The 26,149-nt window shown below is 41.0% G+C and overlaps 1 protein-coding gene across 1 annotated transcript; it reads right to left on the reverse strand.

Annotated features, from left to right (window-relative positions):
- Positions 1-313: 313 nt before the first annotated feature.
- LOC111148978 (NIPA like domain containing 1) lies at positions 314-25,762 on the reverse strand. Its single transcript, XM_022505836.1, has 6 exons — positions 25,667-25,762; positions 12,173-12,439; positions 7,189-7,245; positions 4,831-4,921; positions 2,934-3,094; positions 314-2,400 (listed from the first exon to the last, which is right to left on the reverse strand). Exons 1-6 carry the CDS (start codon positions 25,710-25,712, stop codon positions 1,781-1,783), a joined length of 1,242 nt encoding a protein of 413 aa, XP_022361544.1. The 5' UTR covers positions 25,713-25,762; the 3' UTR covers positions 314-1,780.
- Positions 25,763-26,149: the final 387 nt, after the last annotated feature.

Below are 26,149 nucleotides of genomic sequence, written 5' to 3' on the forward strand. Positions count from 1 at the left end.
TATCTCCCATGGATTATTAATTTTCAAAAATAAGAACCCACTGAGGTGCACTCAACATTGACCTACGCTGAAGAGACATTGACAGTCCTTTCCAACTTCAACGTCACCTCAGGACATCCCTGGGAATATCAATGAGAGCTCAACTGAACTGGGAAATGCTAAAATCAGTGGAATAAAATTCTCAATAAGAGAACTTACTATTATTTCCCAGGACGGACTTGAGCTGGATTACAAACAAACAAATAAAATAACTTCTAATGTTGGAACAGAAAAACTGAATCAACCTGAAGGTTTTTGTTTTTTGTTTTTGTTTTTGTCTTTGTGATAATCATGTAACCTTTTGGTTAGGATTTTTGCTTTGACAGAAATAAGTTTAGTCTGCAAGTAGGTAATTTTCTCTTGAAATCAGTGAGTGATATTTGTCCATAGACATGAAAGCTCACCAAAAATGTTATTCCTACTGTATACTTGGAGATAGGAAAATTGCATAGAAGTCTTAACATCCAAAAGGTATTTTCCTGTACTAGTCCCCAAGGTCTCAATATTTTGTTTTCTGGGAATTTCACTCCCCTTCCTATTCTCCCAAAACACTTTTCAATAAAATGTACGGAAAATATGGTCAGGATGAAATTCAACAGAAAAAGAAAAATTTACCACTTATAGTGGTAGGATATGTATGTTTTTAAAAAGGTTAGTGACTATAATTTCCTTAATAAGGGTGAAAGTGTCAAATTTGAGAGAACAATTATGATAACTCATTCAAGTTTTCGAAAAGATTTTTCTAATTGTTTCCAAACAGTCTGTGGAAAACTTACCCTTTGCAGATTAGATATTTGAGAAAAATTGAGGTGTACCATATAATCCTAAAGTAATATATCAGTTACTTTTAAAAAAGTCTCTCTGTCAACAAGAAAAATGATCTTTGGGATAACAGAAAAAGGGACAAAGTGAATATAAGGAACTCCAAAGCTGAAATCACTTGGAATTCTCCAGAAATTCAATTTTGTCTTATATTGTTCAGTTTTGAGTTAAAAGAAGCCTTGACTCTAATCGTTTGCACTTTTTTTTATGAAAAAGAAAAAGCACCATGTTTCATTTAGGCATTTCTCTCCCTTCTCCATTCTCCCCTGTTGAATTGGTAATAAATTTTTCTAATATGGCAATAAATTACAATTGATAAGCCCTTCATGGGCTGTGTGTCTTCTGCATTTTGGCCAATCAGGGAGCAAATTTCCAAGGCAGGCCTATTTTTTCTTTAACACTCCACTCTTTAACATCTAGTTTAGAAAGAAGGAAGTTATAGAAGTTGGTGGGGGGCATCAGTAATCTCACTTCTCAGGTTTAATAATTTGAAACTATGAGTCATCAGAGAATGATGATTGATACTTTGATAATCAGCACATAGTTAAGTTTATCTATGAATTACTAAGAATAGCAGCCAAAGAAATGAAGAGCCACTTGGCAGAGACAAATATATTGTGACCAGAAGAGATTACTTGGAAACTCATGCAACCCTAACTTCTTTTGTGCTTAGAGAATATTTCAAGTTTGTAGAAATGAAAAACAGTAGAAGTCTTCTGGGGGGAGGATCCAAATCTTGACTTTCAAATTTGGTGGCCAAAAAGGAATGCCTCCTTTTTTTTTTTTTTTTTTTTTTTGGTCTCACATCTAGATTATTAGTTAGAACTTTAAAAATGCCAGCTTTCCTAATAGTTCTTCAAAAAAATCAGGCATTTCCTATCCTCTTCAGGTGTCTTATATTGGTTAAAGTTCAGGGTTGCTAGAGACTTTGATCATCAGTCCTGCTAAACAAGGTAATGTCATCATTGAATCCTGGGGTTGAACATTCTGTGTTCTCTAGTAGGACATACTTGTCTTCACTACCATTCAGAGAGAGGACTTCTTTCTGAGTAGTGGATGTCAGGTCACTCCAGGTAATGTTAGTGTGCTTAAAAGCATTTAGAAGGAAGATGCCATTGATAATGGTAAAGAACCCACTCAGCGTCCCAATGATATCTCTAGCTTTCATGCCGTACCATTCTTGGAATAAGATGGCGGAGCAAGTTACTACCATGGACGTGAAGAATACATAATAAATGGGAGTCACAAGAGATGTATTAAAGGTGTCCAGGGCCTTGTTGAGATAGTTAATCTGTGTCGCCACCGAGAGCACAAGTACAGCCAGCAAAACGAAGACCAGGGGATGCTTGTAAACTGGCTTCCATTCCAACAGTTCCTTGATGGCGATTCCCAGGCCCTTGACAGAAGACACTGAAAACGCTCCAATCAATGAACAGATTGAAATGTAGATCAATATATTGGTCTGTCCCTTCTTGGGAGCCACGATCAAAATCAGCACCAATGAAATCACAGTTATGATCACAGCAAAGGAAATAAATCCTGTTTGGAAGAGAAAAGAATTAGACTTCAGAAAATGCTAGTAGGATTCTATCTTTTGCAAAATCATGTTAGCCATGAGTTTAGGAGGGTAGGTGTTTCCGAAAGAGAAGTGAGATTAACTTAAAATAACAGAAACAAAACGACATTTTACTGCATGGCTCTGGACATTTTACAATGGACCTTCACAAACATATCATTTGAATTGCACAGATAACACTATGAGGTATGGCAGGTATCGTCTGATAGACTTTTTATTTTCAGAGGGAGAAAGTGGCCAAAGTTGGGGTTGGGGTATATGCCTTTTGCCCCTCCTATTCCCATCTCCTTTCACTTTGTAGAGAGCAAGCCTGGATGGACCATTACATTATGTCACCTTTACCAAAGACTTGTAATACAGTCAAATCTCACTGTATTGCCCAACCCACAAGGAAGCTTGAAGGGAGCCGAGCCTTTTACAGCATTATTACAAATTCATTTGATGAGGAGAGAAAGTGGAACAGAATCTGAGTGTTTCTTTTGGTTGAATCACAGACCTGGGTCTCTCAATTTCATTTCCATTTCATGCAAAGAAGTGACTTCCTCTTCTTGTGGGGCATGGATAACCATCATGGTTGACCCCAATATACTTAATATGCAGCCTATTTTCCCATGGATGTTCAAGTGCTCATTTAAAAAGTAGGAAGACAATATTGCACTGTTGGGAGAAGAAAAAAAAGTCACTCTCATTCGGTTAACATTGGATTCCGTGGCAGCTCATAAGTCCCACTGTGGTACCCGCCCCTATATCCCAGGTGCCAATCAACTGAGCTGAATACACTACAGGACGCTGAAACACCTGATTAATTTTAAGACTCAGAAATGGTCAATCAAATCTGCTTGCTTTTATATCAAAAGGGTTTTAACAGACATTCTCAACCATGTCATCTTCCCAAGAGAGGTAAGTCCCACCCAATTAATTTTGTTTCCCCATCTTCTCCTGCAAAGTCAAACAAAATGGAAGATCTTTTACATCTTACTGGCAAGATTCATTGAGATTATGTGCGCTCTTGGAAGCTTCAAGAAAGATCCATGTCTAAAGAAGAATCACCTTCTCAGGGCTGATATGTGGCTAGGACACACAAGTATAACCATATGGGTTGTCAAAATACTGAAGTATTTCCTTACCAGCTGCTACCGCCCTGATACTTTCACTTACTCAATAGTCCCCACTACTTTGGTTGCCATGGCCTCAGGAAGTTCTGTTGGTACCACCATGGACACCAGACTATGCCATCCTGCTGCTCCATGAAATATATCTGCTGGGGCTTCTGCACTCCGGTCTCCTTCCCTTGATGCCCTGGCACTCTCACAAGGGATTACCAGTATGATCTCTACCAAGATGCACCTGAGACTGTGGTCCAGCACCTGGCACCTTCTTAGAGTTGGTGAGGACGGCAGCCTCAGCCAAAACACTGCTACTACTAAGAGTTACGGTCCCATGTATAGACAGTGTTCTAGAGTTCTATGTATCCTGACTCATTTACTTCTCACAACAGTCCTACAAAGAACGTGAAAAGAAGTGGGTTGGCCTAGTCACAGGTTTTCCACCCGAGGTGGATACTGAATGGAGATAAAAGGAACAGAAAAATACAATAAATAATACAGTTGCTTAGCTATAAAATTTCCTGCGTCCATTGAACACGATCATTTGGGATCATAGTAATGACCGCTCAGAAAAATGAGATCTCCATTCTACGAACATGAAAATTATTCCCGTTTCCATTACCAAAAGAAACTAAAAGGTCTCCTAACATAACTGTCTGGCAAACAAGGGAAGACTTTAAATGAGAGTTGACCTTTAACCCAAACACTATGCTTTTAAAAGTCCTCCACCATGACCAATGACTACCATGGTCATTAACCACTATGACAACACAAAGGACTGAATGGGCTGTGGCAATGTGTTTAGGTGAGAGAGAGAAAAAAAAAATCTACAAGTCTTCTTTGAATAAACACAAACATAACACAGGATTACTTTATGTTAGCAGGAAACCAGGCCCACCCTCATAGGGTTTCTAAATAACACCACAATTTATTCCCACGCCCATGCTCTTTCCTGTGTCTTCTCACATGAGTTGTATGATAATTTAAGATATGTTTAACGATGTATTTCTTGTGGTTTATATTCATCATGGTACTGACATCTCTACAGAAGCCAAGTTCAGGGACACCTGGGTGGCTCAGTTGGTTAAGCATCTGCCTTTGGCTCGGGTTATGATCCTGGGGTCCTGGAATCGAGTCTCACATCGGGCTCCCTGTTCAGCAAGGAGCCTGCTTCTCCTTCTCTCTCTGCCTGCCGTTCCCCCTACTTGTGCTCTCTCTCTCTGACAAATAAATCAATAAAATCTTAAAAAAAAAAAAAAAAAGAAGCCAAGTTCATTTCTCACATACCTTATTAGAACACTCAGAGCACCCAGCGGGGTGACCAAGGTGGCAGGTGCAAAAGCGTAGGCTGCAAAATTCGCCGCTTCGCCGGCTCCCACTGGAAAGCAAGCCACAGGGGTGATGTGAGAGACGGACTTACTCGCCAGAAGAGAAAAAGCAATAATGCATGCAAAGTGGTAGGTAGACTTCCATCCCAGAGATACTGACAGATCTAGCTAAAAGGAACAATTTGACGTTTTCCTATGGAGGGTGGGGAAAGATTGGTCTTAAGGGATGCAGATACACTGTAATTACCTGGGGGTATGAACTCAATGCAAAAACTGGGGTCAGATGATTACACACTTTAAATGACTTCCAGTAGAGATTTTAGTTATGTCACTAACAAAAACATAGTTGGTCACTTTGATAAAATCTAATTAGAGGTAGTGTTGGCCTAAGCAAAGAATTATTCTAGGTGCTCAAGCATACTTACTGTTAAGCACATTAACAAAAAACCCTGTGGCAAATTAGAACACCCTGCGAAGGTCTACTGAGCTGGCAGGAGATAGCCAGAAATGCCTATCACAGGCCCAAGGAGCTAGGCATCTCTGAATTGTAGATGGCCCAAAAGCACCTTGACAGTATCTTAGAAGCTCGAGGAGATCCAAAGGGCTTTAAAATCACAAGGTTGGGCTCCTGCCATCTTTCTCTTATCTGAGGAACTCTACACTTGTGTGAGATGACCTCTAGAGTCAGGGAAACTCCCTCTAAGGACAGGTTCTTGTCTGGGGGCCAAATTATTCTTATGGGTTACAACTGAACAGTTGGCCACAGAATGTAGTATTTCATGAGGGCAAACTACGCCAAGAAAACACTTACGTTGTAGAGAGAGCTTCTGGAACAGATAAAAGACACCAGAATACTTTTCCTTTTCCCCTCTGGTTGCTATGCTCCCAGACTTCCCTTCTCCCCCAGCCAAATCTTCAGGAGTACTCAGGTTTAGGGAAATATTGTAACACAGATAGAAACTTCCAGAATAGAGCAACTGGGAAACTGCTCTTCTAAGAAGAGCCATGGCAGTTTTCTTCAAATATGAAGCTTTCTTGAATACTTGATAATATTTATATTTTTATCTCTATAGACAGCTTTCCAGGAAAATATTAATTTCGTGATTGAAGTGCTGTATGTTTGTCACTAGATAAAAATCTCTAATGTTGTAGACTTCTGCTTTTTTCTCTTCAATACTAGCATGAACTTTGTACCTGATGAGAATAAAACTGTAAATGTAGCCACATAACCTTCTCCTTATATCTTCATCCTATTGTGCAGGTAGAGGGTGGGAGACACAAAAAGGAGAGAGAGAAAAGGAGAAAAAAATCATCCAAAATATCTATCTGGAATCTTCTCAGTTCAGTCCCTGTCAATTTTTATTCCAATGAAGTAAGGAATCAGAAAACACCTTAACAACTAAAAAAGGGCTATCTATACACGTTTAAATTTAAATAATTCTTATTTATCATCTTTGGAGATTCTAATATTAGAGAAAGTTCTAATATTAGAGAAAGTTCTTTCCCCATTCTTTGGCAGAAGAGGATCGCGCAAGTCTGATGTGTGTCACGTGGTATGGGAAAATAAACGGAAGCCTGCAGGCTTCTTGCTGCAGAGGGAGGTGGTTCGCAGGCGGTGGGAAATGACAGTTTATGAGGTCCCACCTTTGGTAGTTTTAGGTTGGGATTTAAGAATCTTTGGAGGATTTAGGGGAGGAGATAGAAATCTGCAGAAGTGCCCGTGAGAGATAATACTGCCTTCTCTGCACATCACATGATCATCTATAAAGTGCTTTCCATCCAACAGTCTCGGTGTCCTCAGGGCAAGTCTGGGAGAAGGGCAGTGCCCACAAGCTTCATCTTCTCTCCACTTGTTCAGTGCTAAGCAGCCAGAGGGGACTTAAGTCTACCCACATTTTGGTCCTGACCAGTAAAATAAACCCATTCCTCAGAAAACATGCAGCTAGGACAGTCACAGGTTTCAATTAGGAGCAGGGAAATGTGGGAAGAAGGCATTTTCCTCAGTTGCTCCAGGGAATAAAATATAACCTAAGGAGAAGTTTGTGATTAAAATATAATATTTCAAATGTTAACTTCCCCGCCCTCGCATTCCAGGACAGTATTGAGAACATGGAGGTGGAGGGAGAGAAGAGGAATAATTAATTCTAAAAACATAGGACTTATTTTATATATAAGACTATATATGATAACCACACAAAAATTTCTAGACTTGAATGCCATCCTTACCAGGAAGATAAAGTAATCAATGTTGAACAATTCCGTGTAATTTACTGATCATTTTACAAGCAAATACTCTTCTGAGCAGTAAAGGACTTACTTGACAGTAATCCTGCCCACCAGAGCCATTCCTTGAGGTAAGAATGTCCACCTTGCCCTAGAAGCATAATAAAAATTAAAGTTAAGTTCTTAACTGGAGAAAGAAGGTTTCAAGAGCTGACTATGAGGAGAGGTAATGGGATATGGTTGGAAAAGGCAAGACTTAAGGGTCAAGCCCAGGCAAACAGCCTTGAGCAATGGAATGCAGAAAAGGCCCTTTGGGAGACCCACCTCAAGATACCCACGGGCCCTACCTGACTAGTGGGCTACTTATGACTAAGTACAGTTAACCAAAAAAGGGAGAATTCCATACATTCCCATATCTCCTTATCTTCCCCCTATAAAAACAGCACCCACCCACTACCTCGTCTCAGACAGCCTCTCCTCTGCGGTTCTGCCCACCACTCCCTTTCTTGAGGTGTATTCAATCAACTTCTGTCTCCTTTGTTCTGCCTCAGGTGAATTTTTTTCATCTCCCACACCAGTGGCTTCCACCCTATCGTTGCCCCACATTTGGGAGTCCCCACCCATCGAGAGACACACCATTGAGACCCCACCTTAAGGCCAACTCAGGATAGCTAGTCTTCAGCTTATTTACTTGGTCTTTTTTTTTTTTTTTTTAAAGATTTTATTTATTTATTTGGCAGACAGAGATCACAAGTAGGCAGAGAGGCAGGCAGAGAGAGAGAGAGAGAGAGAAGCAGGCTCCCCGCTGAGTAGAGAGCCCGATGCGGGGCTCAATCCCAGGACCCCGGGATCATGACCTGAGCTGAAGGCAGAGGCTTTAGCTCACTGAGCCCCCCCAGGCGCCCCAACTCGGTCATTTTTTAAAGATCCTGGACAGCTTTCAATTACGTCACTTTTGATTTCTGTAGTTTTTTCATTTGCAAGAAAATTTTGTTTAATCCTTAGGTTTACTGTATGGATGCCCACCAGAGGTGTGGACACAGAATATTCTAAACCCTAAATTCTTTGTTTCAGCTACAGTTAAAATTGAAGACAGAAAACCATAAGCTGTAAATTCTCTCAGTACCTAATGAGGACCTTAAAGGGAAGAAGGTGGTTGACAGGGGCGCCTGGGTGGCTCAGTGGGTTAAGCTGCTGCCTTCGGCTCAGGTCCTGATCTCAGAGTCCTGGGATCGAGCCCCGCATCGGGCTCTCTGCTCTCTAGGGGAGCCTGCTTCCTCCTCTCTCTCTGCCTGCCTCTCTGCCTGCTTGTGATCTCTCTGTCAAATAAATAAATAAAATCTTAAAAAAAAAAAAAAAAAAGAAGGTGGTTGACAGAAGAGCTTTTGAGATTTTGGATAGTCAGTCAGAGGGTAACAAACATTAGCCAGCTAGACTCTCCTTACTCTCTACCTTGGCATCATAAAATTAAGTTTCTAGTATACTGGAAAGGGTAAAAAGCTTTCCTGAGGTATTCTAACGGTCTTCTTTTCTTTACTGTAATCTGTGACCTAAAGTCACAGTTACGTTTGCTATAGGAAGTGGAATTTTCTCACCAATTTTAATATACTTAATCCTATGTATTTGACCTCTCTGATTTTGTTATAATTAAATGAAACAGGGTGTATTAGCTGTGAAGATTATCTTGCCAAGTAGTTTATTTAGGATTTTCTTCTTATAATGCACATGATTAAATTGGAATATTACAAAACAATTTCATAATGTCTTTTAAAATTTAATATATCATAAATACTTCCTCATGGCCTTAATTAGTGGTTGAATATTATTTCAAAATCTGGCATATCATTATTTACTTAACCGGCGTGCAGCTATACACACACACATACTGAGTTTCTACTTTTATTCTCATTATATAAAACCCTTAAATGAATGTCCTGGTATGTAACTATAGGTAGCATCCTTGTTCACTTAAGATAAATTTCCAGAAGTGGAATTATTAGGTTTTAAGCCATTGACATTTTTAAGCTTTACGGAATTGCTCTCAGGAAAGTTTGTACCCATTGATACTGCCTCCAGCAATGTTTGGGAGGGCTATTTACTTTCCTAAGTCCCTTACCAATGTAGGGCCTTTTAAAGAAAATACAAAACCTTGTTAAGATGGTAGGCAACAGGGGCACCTGTGTGGCTCGGCTGGTTAAGCATCCAAGCATCTGACTCTTGATTTCCGCTAGGGTCATGATCTTGGAGTCATGATCAGCTCTGTGCTAGGCGTGACACTTACTTCAGATTCTCTCTCTCTCTACCCCTCTGTTCCTGCCCTTCCCTCCGCCACCCACCAAAAAAAAAAAAAATAGAGAGAGAGATTAGATAGCAGACAACAACCCAGGCGCTCCTTGTTATATGATGGTATCTCTTTTGGTACTAGTGATATATCATTTACTTATATATGTTTATTGGGCACTTGCATTTCTTATTTTGTGAGTTTCTTGTTTATGTATCTGCCTATTTTATCTTAAGCTACTAATCTTTTTCTTATCAACTATGGTCATTCTTTATATATTGTGGATCTTAATATCCTTTGTCTGTCATATATTTTGGAAATACTCCTTCCACCCCTGGCCCCCTATGTCATTTGGTTTTTAGTTTTTTTTATTTTTTTATTTTTTTTTTTTTAAGATTTTTTTTTTTTTTTTTACAGACAGATCACAAGTAGGCAGAGAGGCAGGCAGAGAGAGAGGAAGGGAAGCAGGCTCCCTGCTGAGCAGAGAACCCGATGCGGGACTCGATCCCACGACCCTGAGATCATGACCCGAGCCGAAGGCAGCGGCTTAACCCACTGAGCCACCCAGGCGCCCCTGGTTTTTAGTTTTAGTTAAGGTGTTGCTGTGTAGGATTCTTTCTTTTCTTTTCTTTTCTTTCATTTTTCTATCTTTCTTTCTTTTTCTTTTTTTAAAATCAATCCAGATAGTCTCTTCCTTTATACAGAATAGATTCTTCCTTTATCTACATTCTTAGAAAGACCTTTTAGGTTTCTTGAGAAAAATCATTTAATTTTAAATTCCTGAATGGTATGAGGTAGAACTCTTACATTTTTTCCTAATTTTTGCCAATTGTCTTAACACTTTTGATTGAATAATCCATCCTTTCCCCAGAGGATTGAAATGCCACTTTTATTTATTTGATTTGATTACTTTTTTAAAGATTTTATTTTTTTGACAGAGAAAGAGAGAGAGAGAGAGCACAAGCAGGGGGAGAAGCAGAGGGAGAAGCAGGCTTCCCGATGAGCAGGGCGCCCCAACGAGGGGCTCCATCCCAGGACTCCAAGATCATCACCTGAACAGAAAGCTTAACCAGCTGAGCCCCTGGGTGCCCCTGTGCCCATACTTCTTAAGCTACATTTTAAGAAATCATCTCTTAATTGGGGCGCCTGGGTGGCTCAGTGGGTTAAAGCCTCTGCCTTCGGCTCAGGTCATGATCTCAGGGTCCTGGGATCGAGCCCCACATCGGGCTCTCTGCTCAGCGGGGAGCCTGCTTCCCTTTCTCTCTCTCTGCCTGCCTCTCTGCCTACTTGTGATCTCTGTCTAATAAATACATAAAAAATCTTAAAAAAAACCATCTCTTAATTAATTTGGATGTCTTCTGTCTCAATGCACACAAAGCTTTTTAAAAATGAGCACTGTAAGGACTTGTTTGCACAGATGCTTAGATGTTCCAATATCTAATATTGCCATAGTAGTCTTGATAACCAAAGTCATTTTTCCCCCCATCTTTAGGAACCTGCACTGAAACAACCATATCCAACAGATGTCAAGTTGCAGTGTGCGAATGAACATTCTGTTTTGTTTCACACCTGCATGCTATGCATCTATTTTGGATTGTATATTGTGTTTGTGTATTTATGCTTTGACTCATAGTAACTTCTCATATTATAGAATTGATTTGCCTTGAACACAAGCTGTAAATAAAAAGAAATGTCTGAAAGAGCAAAACAATAACAACAACAACAACAACAAAAAACCAGAAGGGTAGACCTTGTGTTACATATTCTGCTGGCCAAAAAAACCCCAAAAAGAACAAAAGAAGGAAAAGGGACATAAAGAAACTTCGGGAGGTAATACATATGTTTATTGTCTTGGTTATGGTGGTGGTATCACAGGTATATTCATATGTCCAAACTCATCAAATTGTATATACTAAATATGTGGAGTGTTTGTATCTCCACGACATATCAATAAAATGGCAAAAAAGAGAAAAAATGAATGGAAATTTATGGTTAATGAAGGGTAGTTAAGCTGTTACTCACTATAAATAGCAACTTAATTCTATGGCTATGCATTTATTGATTTAACAAATATTTATTGGGTCCCAAACACTATTCTAGGGAATGTTCCTACTCTTGTGGGTCTGCTATCAATAAATGAGTAAATAAGCAATAAACCTACAATGATAAATTGTTTCAGGTACAATGAAGGACACCCTTCGTGCCATGATAGACAGTAATGGAGGTGGGGGGTGGGGGACACCTCCCCAGAGAGGAAGACCAGCCAAGGTGATGATCCTTAAGCTGAAGTCTGAAGGATGAGTCAGCCAGCAGGAAGGCCAGGGAGAAGAGTGTTCCAGGTGAAGGGAAAAGGCGCTGAAGGGACAAAGAACTTGGTCTGTTCCAGGAAGCAGACAAAAGTAGGTGACAGGGAGAGTGGCAGAAGATACAGGTAGAGAGGTAGCAAGGACCATTTTACGCAGGAGGTCAGAGACTGGGGAAGGGTATTGGGTTTTACTCTGAGTGCAAAGAAAAGCCACTGACATGTCTTAAGCAGGGAAGCTACACCTACATCTGAACTTGAACACTGAAATTGCACACAAAAGCTCTGATAGAAGGACTCAACCTCTGGGAACAAGACCTTCAGTTTCACCCTCAAGGGGACACACCTGGTTCAACCCTGGAAACTGCAGGGGGAGATGTGCTAAGAAAAGACAGAGACAGTAAAATACACTACTGTAGCACTACGGTCTTAGAACAGGATTATTTCCGCAGCTGCTGCAGAAACTTGAACGGGCTAGTTGCCTCCGATTCTCACCAGCTCTGGTAACGCCCTTCTTGGCCAGTTGCAAGAGGCCCTTCTTTTTCAGTATGAAGCTGGAGCCGATAAAAATACTGGAACTGACCGCCAGCACCAGGCCCACATACAGACTGTATTTGTTTTCAACTTTTGCAGAACTGCTCAAGGTGCTTATGCTGGCATTCAGGTCCCTGTAGAGGACAGGAAAAGCCAGAGGCTGCGACACGTTTGTGATCTCACACCAGGCCTGGGAGGAGTTTGGGCAGAGCAGAGACAGCACATAGCCTGGAAGAAAGGACAGGAGGAAATGTCAACAAACACAAAAGGGAGATACATTAATATTTACTGCTTTTCTCCAAGGAAGAGAAACCAAGTGGATGGTCCTGAGAGTGTTTTTTTTTTTTTTTTAACTGTGTGGAAGAACTTTCCCAGTGGGAGGGCCACACACCTGTTCATTTACAAATGAGAGCTGTCACCTAAAGTCTGACTTCCTCTTATAAACTGGAGAATCCAGCAATACTTGCTGGCCCTTTGTTGCTGCAAAACAGCACCCCGGAGAGTAGCAAGAGAAAGGAGTAGCTGTTGGCACGTGGTAGGCGCTCACCATTCATCATGGCCCCCTAGACCACCTCCCTCCTCCACCTGATTAGCATGGCTCCTGGAAAGCAGTGTTGGTGATGCCTGAGTGTGGGGACAGGCACAGCAATCCATCTGTCCGCATCTTATAGGCAATTTAGCTAACCCGCTTGGCGGGGTGATGGGGCATTTCAGAAAATTATTTAAAAGTGGGTTTAGTTTTGTGTACCACTTTCCCTGCAAAGAATGATTTTTCAGGTCTACTCATCTACCTTCTCCTAAACAAAATCTAGTTTAAAAAAAAATGAATTAAACACCAGTATGCTTTTCTTAAAAGGACTCAAACAAACATGTACATCTACTGAACCAGACCCATTATTTTAAAGGTCTTAGAATTTTCAAGCTAAACACTGCAACACAAAATGAACCCACTGCAGACAATATAAGGAACTTTTAAATTTGTGTTCCACTTGAAAAGCTAGCTGCCGGCAAGGTGATACCGTGACAAGATTTTCTGACCCTTTTCTCAACTTTTCTTTTCCTTTTCCTTTTTAAAAATTTTACTTTATTGAAATTCATTTAACTAACATATAAATGTATTATTAGTTTCAGAGGTAGAGTTCAGCAATTCATCAGTTGCATATAATACCCAGTGCTCATTACATCTAGCGCCCTCTTAATGTCCATCACCCAGTTACCCCATCCCCCCACCCACCTCCCCTCCAGTAACCCTCAGTTTGTTCCCTAGAGTTAAGAGTCTCTTTATGGTTTGTCTCCCTCTCTGATTTTGTCTGACTTTATTTTTCCCTCCCTTCCCCTATGATCCTTTGTTTTGTTTCTGAACTGCCACGTATGAGTCAAATCATATAATTGTCTTTCTCTGTTTGACTTATTTCACTTAGCATAATACCCTCTAGTTCTAACCATGTTGTTGCAAATGGTGAGATTTCCATTTTTTTTTTTTTTGATGGCTCACTGAAATTCCATTGTGAATTTCTTTATCCATTTCTTTATCCATTCATCTGTTGATGGACATCTGGGGTCTTCTGATAGTTTAGCTATTGTGGACATTGCTGCTATAAACATTTGGGTTTATATTTATATCCTTTGGATAAATACCCAGTGTGCAATTGCTGGGTCATAGGATAGCTCTATTTTAACTTTTTGAGGAACCTCCGTGCTGTTTCCCAGAGTGGCTGCACCAGCTTGCATTCCCACCAACAGTGTAGGAGAGTTCCCCTTTCTCCCACATCCTCACCAACATCTGTTGTTTCCTGACTTGTTAATTTTAGCCATTCTGATGGGTGTGCGGTGGTATCACGTTGTGGTTTTGATTTGTATTTCCCTGATGCCAAATGATGTGGGGCATTTTTTCATGAGTCTGTTGGCTATTTGTATGTCTCCTTTGGAGACATTTCTATTCATGTCTTCCACCCATTTCTTGATTGGATTATTTGTTTTTTGGGTATTGCGTTTGATAAAGTCTTTATAGACCTTGGGTACTCTGTATATCATCTGATAAGACATTTGCAAATACCTTTTCCCATTCTTATAGGTTATCTTTTGGTTTTATCAACTATTTCCTTTGCTGTGCAAAAGCTTTTTATCTTGATGAAGTCTCAATAGTTCGTTTCCTTTTATTTTATTTATTGTATTTTTTTTTAAAGATTTATTTATTTATTTTACAGAGAGAAAGAGAGAACAGGAGGGGCAGGGGAAGAGGGAGAAAGAATCTCAAGCAGACTCTGTGCTAAGTAAGGGTGGAGACCAATGCAGGGCTCCGTCTCACCACCCTGATATCATGACCTGAGCCAAAACCAACTGTTGGCTGCTCAACTGACTGTGCCACCCAGGTGCCCCATTATCTCATTTTAATTCAAGTACAGTTAACATACAATGTTACATTAGTTTCCTTTTTTCTTTTTTTTTAATTTCATTTTTTTCTTTAAAAAAGCGTATTTTCCCATTCTGATTTATTCTAAACAAAAAGGGCAAAGAAAAATGAATCAACTACAATTTTAGAATTCAAAGAAAAAATTAGTTTTACATCTCAAAAATCTTAAGAAGTCCTATGAACAACAAAGGACAGTTTGACCAAATGATGTCTTCAGAACAAAACTCTGGTAACTGGATTATGCCTCCCTGGCATAACATTATGTGGTTATCTGAATTTCCCACTTACAAAGTTAAGAAACAAGCAAACAAACAAAAACAACAACAACAACAAAAAATACACACAAAAAAACAAAATAAAACCCAAAAACAAAACAAAAAAACAAAGTTAAGAAACAATGATAAAGTTCAGGTCCCTGAAAAGGTAAAGTAATTGCATCGAAACTTTTTGTGATTATTATTTCACCTATTTCCATAAGTTGAAAATGAATCAACTTTGCTTTAAAGAAACAGAATAAATTCTAAGTCAAAACTTCTAAATATTCCAAGGAGAATTATGAGACTTCAGGGATATTCTGTAACATTGAGGAATTTTCAGGCAGGTTGTTTTAAGAATTGCTCATTTTCTTTTTTTCTTTTTAAAAGATTTTCTTTTTTTTTTCTTTTTAAAAATCATTTTAAAAGAGTTTATTTATTTGACAGAGAGATCACAAGTAGGCAGTGAGGCAGGCAGAGAGAGAGGGGGAAGCAGGCTCCCCACCAAGCAGAGAATCCAATGCAGGGCTCGATCCCACTGAGCTACCCAGGCGCCCAGAATTGCTCATTTTCAAACAAGCCAACCCTTAGCAATCTTGTTCCAGTCACTGTTCGTCTCATTTAAAACTCCAAGAATGGAAAGTGATTTTCACAGTAAGAATTTCCATTACACTAATTCCTGAGAAAATATCTGACTGGACTTTCCAGTGAATTCCAAAGCTGCATTAGTCTTACTTACTATGTAATTAACATAACCATTCCAAAACTTCATCTCTGAAAACAGAGTAGGCAGGTCTCATTCCAGTGAAACAATATTCCTTCTAAGCTGTTGGCATAGCAAAATGTTTCCAGCATTTTAGGGGGTGTGGGAGCAGAGGGTTATAAGCAAAAGCAAATAATCTTAATTGCATTTTCTAAGTTCTCATTGTGAGCAGTAGCTTTTAATGCTGTAATTTTTATGGAAGGAAAAATAATAAAACTCCTGTCTAGCTTCTGACCTTAGACCTTAAATTGTTTTATGTTGGGTGCCTGTTGAGGAGAGGGCCTACAGCAGATGTCACTGAAAGAGGGAGTCAGGAGTGAAGGTTGGTTTGGGGGGGAGCAGGGGGCAGAGGACGTGGAGGGGGTTGGAGGGTGGAGTGGTGAGGCAGGAGACAGAGAGACGAAGTAGAATGTGTGGGTAGGGAGTCTGGAGTATTTCAGAGGAATCTAGAGCTACCTCAGTTGGCTTCTTGAGATTCTAGTAAGCAAAGTAATTATCCAGGGAGTTTAAACTTTGCTCAACATAGAGGAAATCTATTACATTCATTATGTTTTATTTTAATAGACACTATAATAGCCCTCCAAAGTGATGGTCCCAATTTATACTCCCGCCAGCAGGGAGCATGTATTCTTTCTTTGGTATTATTATTTTTTCTAAACATTGTGTAATTAATATTTAGAAAATATGTATCGGTTATAAAGAAAAATTCAATACACACCAATGCGTCAACCATCTAATTTAAGGAATAAACATTGCCTTTCCGAAGAGACAACTATCCTGACTTCCTGTGTAAGATCACATTTTTGAAAAAAAAAAAAAAAATGATTTCCCTTATATGACTGTATCTTTAAATAATAAATTGTTTAGTTTTGCTTCTGCATCTTATAAAATGTAAATCATACAGTATGTATTCTTTGGGGACTTGTTTGTTTTTGAGATTTATTAGTGTTGACGCCTGCCTGTGGCTGTAGGATTTGTTTTTGCCCACTGTCCTACAGAATTCCACTGCATGTTTACCTCACAATTAATTTTTCTGTTTTACAGTTGGTGGACATTTGAGTCATGTACGATGTTTTTACTCTCGCAAATAGTACTGCTAAAGTTCTTAATTATGTTGAAATATATCTAATTCATGATATTTGACAATTTTGATCCCATAAAAATAGCAGTTCTGTATGGTTGAACTTAATATGTATCTTTCATGCACAAGTGTGAAAGTCACTTACACACGCACAAACTAAAGATTTCAAAGTAAATTTAAATTTTCTATGGATTGTGTGCCTTTCCTCACCTTGTGCTCTGTTTCTATCTCTAGTCATGGACAAGTTCAATATTTACTCTTGGTTTCAGTTTCCTCATCTCTAAAATAAGGAAATTTTACTCAGTGATTCTGAAGATGCCTTTTGTAATTTTGTGATTTGATCATACACGATCTTTGTTCCCAGAGTAATTTACTTATAATCCCAGTGGCTCATAAATGTTGCTGCTACACCTGCTTTAAGCTCCTGGGCACTTGTAATTGAAAGACGTTTCAAAGAAACTGATGCCAAGATATTAAGTGACTGGCCAAAGCCATGTAATTGTCAGAATTATAGCCAAGGAGCAACCCAATTCCCAGGCCAGTATTCTTTTTATTTCAGAAAAGTAAAAATGTAAAGTACAAGTAAATGCAGCTAAAAGTTATTATTAATGTTTATACAAAGCTGAAATGCTTTGAATAATTTTTCAAGTACAATTTGCCTATAGATAGAGAATAATACTTTAAATTATTCAGTTAATTACATACAATAGAAAAGCTGTTTCCTAAGGAGTCAATGATTACATAAAGCTGAATTTCAAATCACTACCAGATATTTCCAGTTTGAGGAAATCATTATCTCACCATCTAGGTTACATGTTAGTTTGGCTTATTATTCAGCAAATAGTTAGTCCCTTACCCCTCCTGATGTGGGCAGAATATTTTTCTTCTGATGTCAGGCTGCAGGTGAGCTGGTGGCCAGTGGGAGAGCAGCAGAGGGAATATGAGGACAGGCTTCAAATGCACCTACGCACTTAGGTTTACTCTCTCCCACCTCTGTATTGGTCAGGAATAGAGTTTCCCTAAGCAGCTGTGGCCTCTTCAGCCTGAGCCCCAGCACGGAAACACACACAGGGAGCAGATCCAAGCTCTTCCCCATGAAAGAGACAAACTCAGGTGGCCATGGAGCCTGAGGCAGAGACACCCAGGTGAACCCAGACTAGATCAATCAACCATCAGCTGACCTTCAGAGGCAGCGGCAAGAATACATTATTGTTTTCAGCCACTGAGTTTTAGGCTGTGTATTACATAGCAATAGCTGACTGATACACCTGCCTATTTCTGTTATCATAGAAAAAAATATGAATGAACTTCTTTATGTCCCCTGCAATGTACTCTCTAAATATCAGCCAGTGTGAATTAGATTCTGTCACTCCCCTGCTTAACTTCCCTCTCCTCTCCCCATGAGAGTTCACTGCAATGACAATAAAACCTCAACTCCTAATCCTGAACTCCTTAAGTTTTACATGTTCTGAAGCTTGTTCACCTCTGACATCATATTGTGTCTCACTCTCTCTCACTCATTCCCTGAAATAAAACTAGTGAGTTGTTTCACTCACTGACTCCACAAAAGTATCTACTGTCTGGCTGGCATTTTCTAGAAGCTGGGGATACAATGGTAAATAAAGTAGAATTCCTGCCCTCATGTCTATTCTAGTGAGGGGCAAAAATAAATAAATAAACAAGTAAATTAATAATTGCATAATATGTTGAGTGCCTTGGAAAGCAGGGAAGTATCAAAAAGGAATTTTTTTTCTTTAATTAAGTGGACAAACCTCTCTGCTATGGGTAAATGCAAAAACCCTGTGGCAGGAATGTGCTTGAGGCTGGCTGGGGTGGTGGAAGGGAGACGGCCTGAGATGAGGTCGAGATATAGCAGGGGGTAAGATCGTGGGAAATGAGTCTTTAGATTAGTAGGTCCAATCTTGTCATTTCTCCTGCTAAAATTGTACAATGGCCTCCTTTCTCATTTAGGAAAAATCTAAAATCTCCACCACAGTCTACAAGAGCCTCCAGAATCCTGCCTCCAGGTATCTCTCTAACCATATTCTCTACAATTGTTTTGTTTTTGGTTTTCTTTTTCTTTCCTTTTTTCTTTCCTTCTTTCTTTTCTTTTCTTCCTTTCTTTCTTTTCTTCCTTTCTTCCTTTCTCTCTCTCTCTCTCTTTCTTTCTTTCTTTTTCTCTTTCATCCTCTTTCATAGGCTAAATTCCTGGTCACCTCAAAGCTTTGTTACTTGCTAATTAGCCTTGGTAGGTGCAAAGCAGAGTTAACTCCTCTTCATTGAGTCTCACTTTAAAATGTCACTTTCTGGGGAGCCTGGGTGGCTCAGTTGGTTAAGCATCTGACTGCTGATTTGGGCTCAGGTCATGATCTCAGGATCATGAGACTGAGCCCCTCATCTGTTCCGTGCTGAGTGTGGAGTCCGCTTGACATTCTCTCTCTCTCCCTCTCTCTCTGCCCCTCCCACCTCTCATGCACACTCTCCCCGCCCAAATAAATAAATAAATCTTTAAAATGTCTCTTCCTTAGAAAGGTCTTCTCTGCCCTTACACTCTAAAGGGTCTTCTCAGAAGTTCCTGGGTGGTTCAGATGGTTAAGAGTCTACCTTCAGCTCAGGTCATGATCCCAGGGCCCTGGGAACGAGCCCCAGGGACTCGACTGAGCAGGGAGCCCGCTGCTCCCTCTCCCTCTGCCACTCCCCTTGCTCATGGTCTCTCGCCCTTGCTTTCTCTCTCTCTCTCTCTCTCTCTCAAATAAATGAATAAATGAAATTTTTAAAGAAAAACAAAGGGGGGCACCTGGGTGGCTCAGTGGGTTAAACCCTCTGCCTTCGGCTCAGGTCATGATCCCAGGGTCCTGGGATCGAGCCCCACATCGGGCTCTCTGCTCAGTGGGGAGCCTGCTTCCCTTCCTCTCTCTCTGCCTGCCTCTCTGCCTACTTGTGATCTCTGTCTGTCAAATAAATAAATAAAATCTTAAAAAAAAAAAAAAAAGAAAAACAAAGGAACTTCTCAGTCTCTTTCCATCATATCACCATATCATTATTTAATGTTGCTGATGAAACCAACCTCTTCTCACAGCTTCGTTATGACTATATAACAACATTGTACATCCATATATCTATTTCTTCTGTTTGCTCAACAAACTAGTTGTTGAACACCTATCATGCAAGGCACTGCATTAGGTATTCATTTATTCAATGAATTCTTACTGGGCATTTCCTGAGTACCAGGTCCTGTTCTAAGTATGCATAAGACAGTGACCAACAGGACAGCTGAACAGGTCTTTGTTCTCATGGAGCTGACAATTTTAGTGAGAGAACTATCAAACAGGAACAGGGGAGCAGAATAGGGATGAGAAATGATTTAGAGAAAATTTGGCACAGAATAAGAATGAGAAATGATTGTGAGCAAGTATGGAAATCAAGTCATAGTAATAGATTTACATATAAACTCCATTAAGGCTGGGTAAGAAGATCATTATCTCACTTAACCAAAGTAAAAGTGAGAAGACATTACCAATTAAAAAAAAAAAAATTAAGGGGTGCCTGTGTGGCTCAGTCAGTTAAGCAACCAACTCTTGATTTTGACTCAGGCCAGGAACTCAGGGTCCTGGTATCAAGCCCTGCGTCAGGTTTCACAGTCACAGGGAATATGCTTGAGGATTCTCTTTCCCTCTCCCTTTGCCCCTCCCCCCACTCTCTCTCTCTCTCTCTTTGTGTACCCTCTCCCTCCCTCTCTCTCTCAAACTAATAAATAAATCTTAAAAAAATTAAGCAAGATCTAACCACTATCAGCATGTTTAGAAGCCAAGGACTCTAGGACTACTGACCACTAGATTTCCTACATAAACTGCTGCTCTTTTCACACTTTACAACATGTACATCACTAAAGTTACTAAACTGTTAAAGATAAAATAGGTAAGAACTTATCAGACTCCCAATCAATACCCCCAAAACAAATAATCCAATTAAAAAACAGGAAGAAGACATGAACAGACATTTCTTCAAAGAAGACATACAGATCATGAAGCCACACATGAAAAGATGCTCATTATCACTTACCATCAAGGAAAAGCCAATCAAAACTACAAGGAGATGACGCACCTGTCAGAATGGCTAAAATTAACAAAAGTTGCTGGCAAGGATGTGGAGAAAGGGGAACCCTCTTGCATTGCTAGTGGGAATGCAAACTGGTGCAGCCACTGTGGAATACAGTATGGAGGTTCCTCAAAATATTAAAAATAGAACTACCTTATAAACCAGAATATAAAAACACCCCTACATTTATAGCAGCATTATTTACAATAGCCTAATTATGGAAGCAACCCAAGAACCCATCAACTGATGAATGGATAAGAAAGATGTGGCATGTATATATACAATGGGCTATTATTCAGCGGTAAGAGAGAATGAAATCTTGCCATTTGCAATGACATGGATGGTTCTAGAAGAGTATAAGGCTAAGCAAAGTCAGTTACAGAAAGACAAATACCATATGATTTTACTCATATGTAGAATTTAGGAAACAAAACAAACAAGCAAGAGAGGAAAAAAAGAGAAAGAGTGATAAATCAAGAAACAGACTCTTGGGGCGCCTGGGTGGCTCAATAGGTTAAGCATGTGCCTTCAGCTCAGGTCACGATCTCTGGGTCCTGCAATGGAGACCCTTGTGTGGGGCTTCTCGCTCGGCAGGGAGTGTGTTTCTCCCTCTCCTCCCCATTCCTGCTCATGCTCTCTCACTCTCTCAAATAAATTTTAAAAATCTTAAAAAAAGAAAGAAAGAAAGAAAGAAAGAGACTCTATTTTTTTCCCATTTAAAGATTTTATTTATTTATTTGATAGAGATCACAAGTAGGCAGAGAGAGAAGGGGAAGCAGGCTCCCTGCTGAGCAGAGAGCCTGATGCAGGGTTCGATCCCAGGACACTGAGATCATGCATGACCTGAGCCGAAGGCAGCGGCTTAATCCACTGAACCACCCAGGCACCCCAAGAAACAGACTCTTAACTACAGAGAACAAACTGATGGTTACCAGAGGGGGGCATGGCATGGCTGACATAGGGGATGGGGATTAAGGAGCACTGGGTGATATATGGAAGTGTTGAATCACTATATTGTATACCTGAAACTGGTATTACATTGTATGTTAACTAACTGGAATTAAAATAAAAACTTAAAAAATAAAAGCAATTACGTATTAAATATTAGACTAAACTATTTTTTACATATTGTTTTTTTTTTTTTAAAGATTTATTTATTTATTTATTTGACAGAGAGAGACACAAAGACAGGGAACCCAAGCAGGGGGAGTGGGAGGGAGAGAAGCAGGCTCTTCCTGCTGTGCAGGGAGCCCAAAGCAGGGCTTGATCCCAGGACCCTGGGACCTTGACATGAGCCAAAGGCAGACTCTTAACTGACTAAGCCACCCAGGTGCTCCAGCATATTGTTTTCTGAATAACCTTTAGTGAGAATTTTAACTAGCTTTGAGAACTTTTGAATTTCAGCATGTAGGACATCTATACACAGATGGAAAAACAACGAGAAAAAATCTGGAGGACATTTTTTTTTAGTGCAGTAAGAAAAGCAGCTATACATTACACACAAAAATGAAGTTTCTCCTGATGATGAAAGGTGTGTTCACTTGGTGGAATTCTGCGAAATGTTTCAGACAGAGGTGTTTTTAAGAGTAAAAATCTCAGAATCATTAAAATGAGCAGTGCTGCATCCAAGAAAGCCAGCAAATGGGTATGGGCACCTACAGAAAAACAAAGGCCCAGATAATTTTGTGCCTGGTTTGATCACTAATTAGGAAACATTATTCAATGTTCAATTATACAATTCTTTGGGCCTTGGTTTCTAATCTGCAAAAAGGAAAAAAATGACTACCCGATAAAACACAGAATTTAATGATGTATGAAGATAAACTGATACATTTTTATGAGAACCCGTTTTGAAAATTTAAGATTATATACACGACTACAGGACATACCCTAATCAGCACAAGAGAGATACAGTCAGTTCTCAAAGAATGCCTTTCCTTAATTTCTTCCTTTCAACATCATGCCAGGATGAATCAGTCCCAAAACCCATCTATGTCATTTTCCGCTCTGCTAGCTGGCTGCTCCCTGGAAAAGTGGTTCACATGGTCAAAGAAAGCTTTGAAAACCACTGGATCCCTCTCCATCTCCAGCTTATTCTCTTTGCTGCCAAACCAGGTCAGAATTCTCAAGCAGATGCACTGGGATATATGGTTTGTCCTCTTTACAGCCTAGTCTTTCTGTCCTTTGTTCCCCTCACAACCCCACATAGTCCTGGGGACCGAGTCTTCATGCAGCTGGGTATATCTCTTACACTGTATTTTCATGGTGTCATATTTGCAAATTAATAAGCCTCTATTGGCTCTTGGACTCAAATTGAGATCTGTGGAATATGTGACATAGTATCAAACACCTAAATGAAAACACCCTCCATGTGTGTTAATTTTTTTTTTTTTTTTTTTTTTTTTTTTTTAGAAAACTTTGAATTTGGGGTGCCTGGGTGGCTCAGTCGATTAAGCATCTGCCTTTGGCTCAGGTCATGATCACAGGGTCCTGGGCTAGAGCCCTGCAGCAGCCTTCCAGCTCAGTGGGGATTCTGTTCTTCCCTCTCCCTTAGCCCCTCCCCCTGCTCATGCGTGCACACTCTCTCTCTCTTTCAAATAAATAAATAAAATCTTAGAAAAGAGAAACAAGAAAATTTAGAATTGGAAGTCTTTTGAAGCATCTATGGTTTTAAGGTAAAAAATGAAGTATGAGGTTAACTTTTCCTTTATGGAAGTCCAACTGGAATGCTCTATCTTTAGATCTCATGACGAACTTCTTGTCATCTGGATCTCAGCTCAAACAGAACTTTCTCTAAGGGACCTTCCCTGAGTACCCAATCTAAACATCCTCAACTTTCTCAATACATTATCCATGACACTTACCACTCTTGTAATGTCCTTTTTTATTCATTTGTTTGTTGCATATTATCTGCCTTCTACACAGTAAGCTACATGGGAGGCTTACTAGAGTCTGGGACCAGACTGTCCTGCAAATTCATCTATAGCAGCACCCATGTTAGTGCCTGGCACATGGACGCTTGTTATTTGAATGAATGTATGAATGAAAATTGAGCTGTTACTCCATATCAAGCTCTGAGCTGTGTGCTTCATATGTAATCTGACAACTGTAAACTGTACAAATTATTCCTGGTTTATGGTGAAAACGCAAGGAGGTTCAGTTATAGTTGAGAAGACAGATGCCAAAGCCTAATCTCTTCCCACTGTTGATAAGGATTCTGATTTCTCTCAAGTCTTTCCCACACAATTAATTATAATTAATCACAGGAATTAAGTGCTGAGCTTGAATACATCTTGTTGGAACTAAATGTATGAGTAAAGCAGGAAAAACATCTAAGTTCAAAGAAGCAAGTGTAATTCACAAACCCTCCTTACTTACAGATCCCTTGGGTAAATAAGGGTGGATATACTATTAACAGTCTGACTTATTGGCTTAGGAATTATTTAGACAAAGATCATGCAATCTATCTAGGAAATAATTTCAGATCCAGCTACTCTAGTAACAACTTCCAAAACTTCATCTTTGGAGTAATTTGTGAGTTTTTCAGGCATTTTCTCTTTGTGTTCCTTCTCTCTCTTGCTGGCATAGTTTCGACTAGTTCACTGACACTCCCTCCAACCCCCCCAGGCCTCCCTTTTTAAAATGTAAACTCTCTGCATCAAAGAATAATTTGGACCACATCTTCCCTATCCATTCGTCCGCTGAAGGGCATCTTGGTTCTTTCCACAGTTTGGCGACCGTGGCCATTGCTGCTATAAACATTGGGGTACAGATGGCCCTTCTTTTCACTACATCTGTATCTTTGGGGTAAATACCCAGTAGTGCAATTGCAGGGTCACAGAAAAGAAATAATAATAATAATAATAAAAAGAATAATTTGGAGGAGACAAGAGGAGAGGAAACCTCAAGTTGTTGGCGAATTTGGAAAAGCATTCTTGCCACGCCCCTCACTCGTCCCTCTTCTTGTCCTTACCAGGTAAATTAGAAATCAGCCTTCGCCTTCACACGTTGAAAACTGTCATTTCAGTTGAGACACACCCTTCCCGTCAGGGGCACTCTCCCAGTATTCCCGTCCCTACTTCGATCCTGGCTCACACGCGCCTTCTGCACTGTGACTTTAGAAAGCCAGCCAGCGATCAAACACCTGGCAAAGGGCAAGGGGCCTGGCCCAGCGATTCTTCGGGATTCGCTTGGGGGCCGAAACCACAGCCTGGCAGACAGTGACAAACCTACCAGGGACTGAGCCCGGTTCCCCTCCTCCTCTTCTGTTGGGCTCTCGCCTGAAGTAGCCAAGAAGTGACTGCACGGCGAGTCAGACGCGAGGCCGGCAGGGTTGGGAAAGTTTTCATCTCGAAGACAGAGGAGAGACGTGGACTGCCCAGGAGGGTCCAGCGCCCTCCCCGCGAGGCCCAGCGCGCCTGAGTTCGCTCAGTGTCCGACCCTCGAGGAGCCCACGCAGGGTGCAACACGGACTCCCGCCCCGTCCCGAGGCACGCCCTCTGCCCACCGGGTGACTTCGACCGCGGACTCCGGGAGCGAGTCTGAGTCAGAGGAAGCGCCTTTCTCAGACGAGACTCATTAATCTTCCCCCCAGCACCCCGATTTCCCCCGTCGCGACGCCCAGCACGCTGTAATTTACGTGGGACTGCCTCCTGCACCAGAGTGGGAGCCCCGTCTCTCTATCTCGTCCGGCTCCGGCTTCCCCAGAGCCTGGCATACTGCACGCACCAATACATATCTACTGACTGGCTGAAAGCCTGAATGAGCAAACCGAGTACCCGGGACCGTCCACCCGGTCTCATCACCACCCCGGTGCCAGGTCCCTCGGCTGGGGACAGACACTCACCTTTTTGGCAGGGCTCTTCAGGCGGCAGCCTCACCTGTCCCCCCATGGCCCCCAGTCGGGGCTTCTCCCAGCAGGCTCTCCCTCCTCCTCCACCCAGGCTACTCCTCCTCCCCAAGGACCCACGATGGGGCGGAGCTGTAGGGTCCGGGACAGGCGCGCGTTCACTCCGCCCCCCGGGGCAGCCTTAGCCAATGGGAGGGGTGGACCTCCTCTCGAGCCACGCCCCCGGGGTCGGAGGCTGGGACCCAGTGCTTGGGGTTTGGACCTCCGCGGCAGAGCCTGGCCCCTCGTGGGACTGGCGGCAGCGCCCGCCGCCTCTCGGCTCTGCGGCTGGAACCGCGCAGTGGACACTTCTCAGGGTAAAGACGCCCCCCGGAGCGTGCAGGCCGCGGAGCCAACTCTGCGGCAGTTTAGTGGAGTAAAGGCTGTGCTGAGCACCCCTTCTGCCTTCTTCCGAGGTCCAGAAATTTTCCGAGGGCCCTG

Source organism: Enhydra lutris, unplaced genomic scaffold (genome assembly GCF_002288905.1).
Source record: "Enhydra lutris kenyoni isolate GAN:26980312 unplaced genomic scaffold, ASM228890v2 scaffoldscaffold21, whole genome shotgun sequence".
In the NCBI taxonomy this organism is placed as follows: Eukaryota; Metazoa; Chordata; class Mammalia; order Carnivora; family Mustelidae; genus Enhydra; species Enhydra lutris.

Coding starts and splice junctions, on each gene's coding strand:
- LOC111148978 (XM_022505836.1), bottom strand. CDS start 25,712: ATGGGGGGACAGGTGAGGCTGCCGCCTGAAGAGCCCTGCCAAAAAG. Junction 7,246..12,172: donor GAAGGGCGTTACCAGAGCTG/GTGAGAATCGGA, acceptor TTATGCTTCTAG/GGCAAGGTGGACATTCTTAC. Junction 3,095..4,830: donor GCTCTGAGTGTTCTAATAAG/GTATGTGAGAAA, acceptor TTCTCCCAACAG/TGCAATATTGTCTTCCTACT.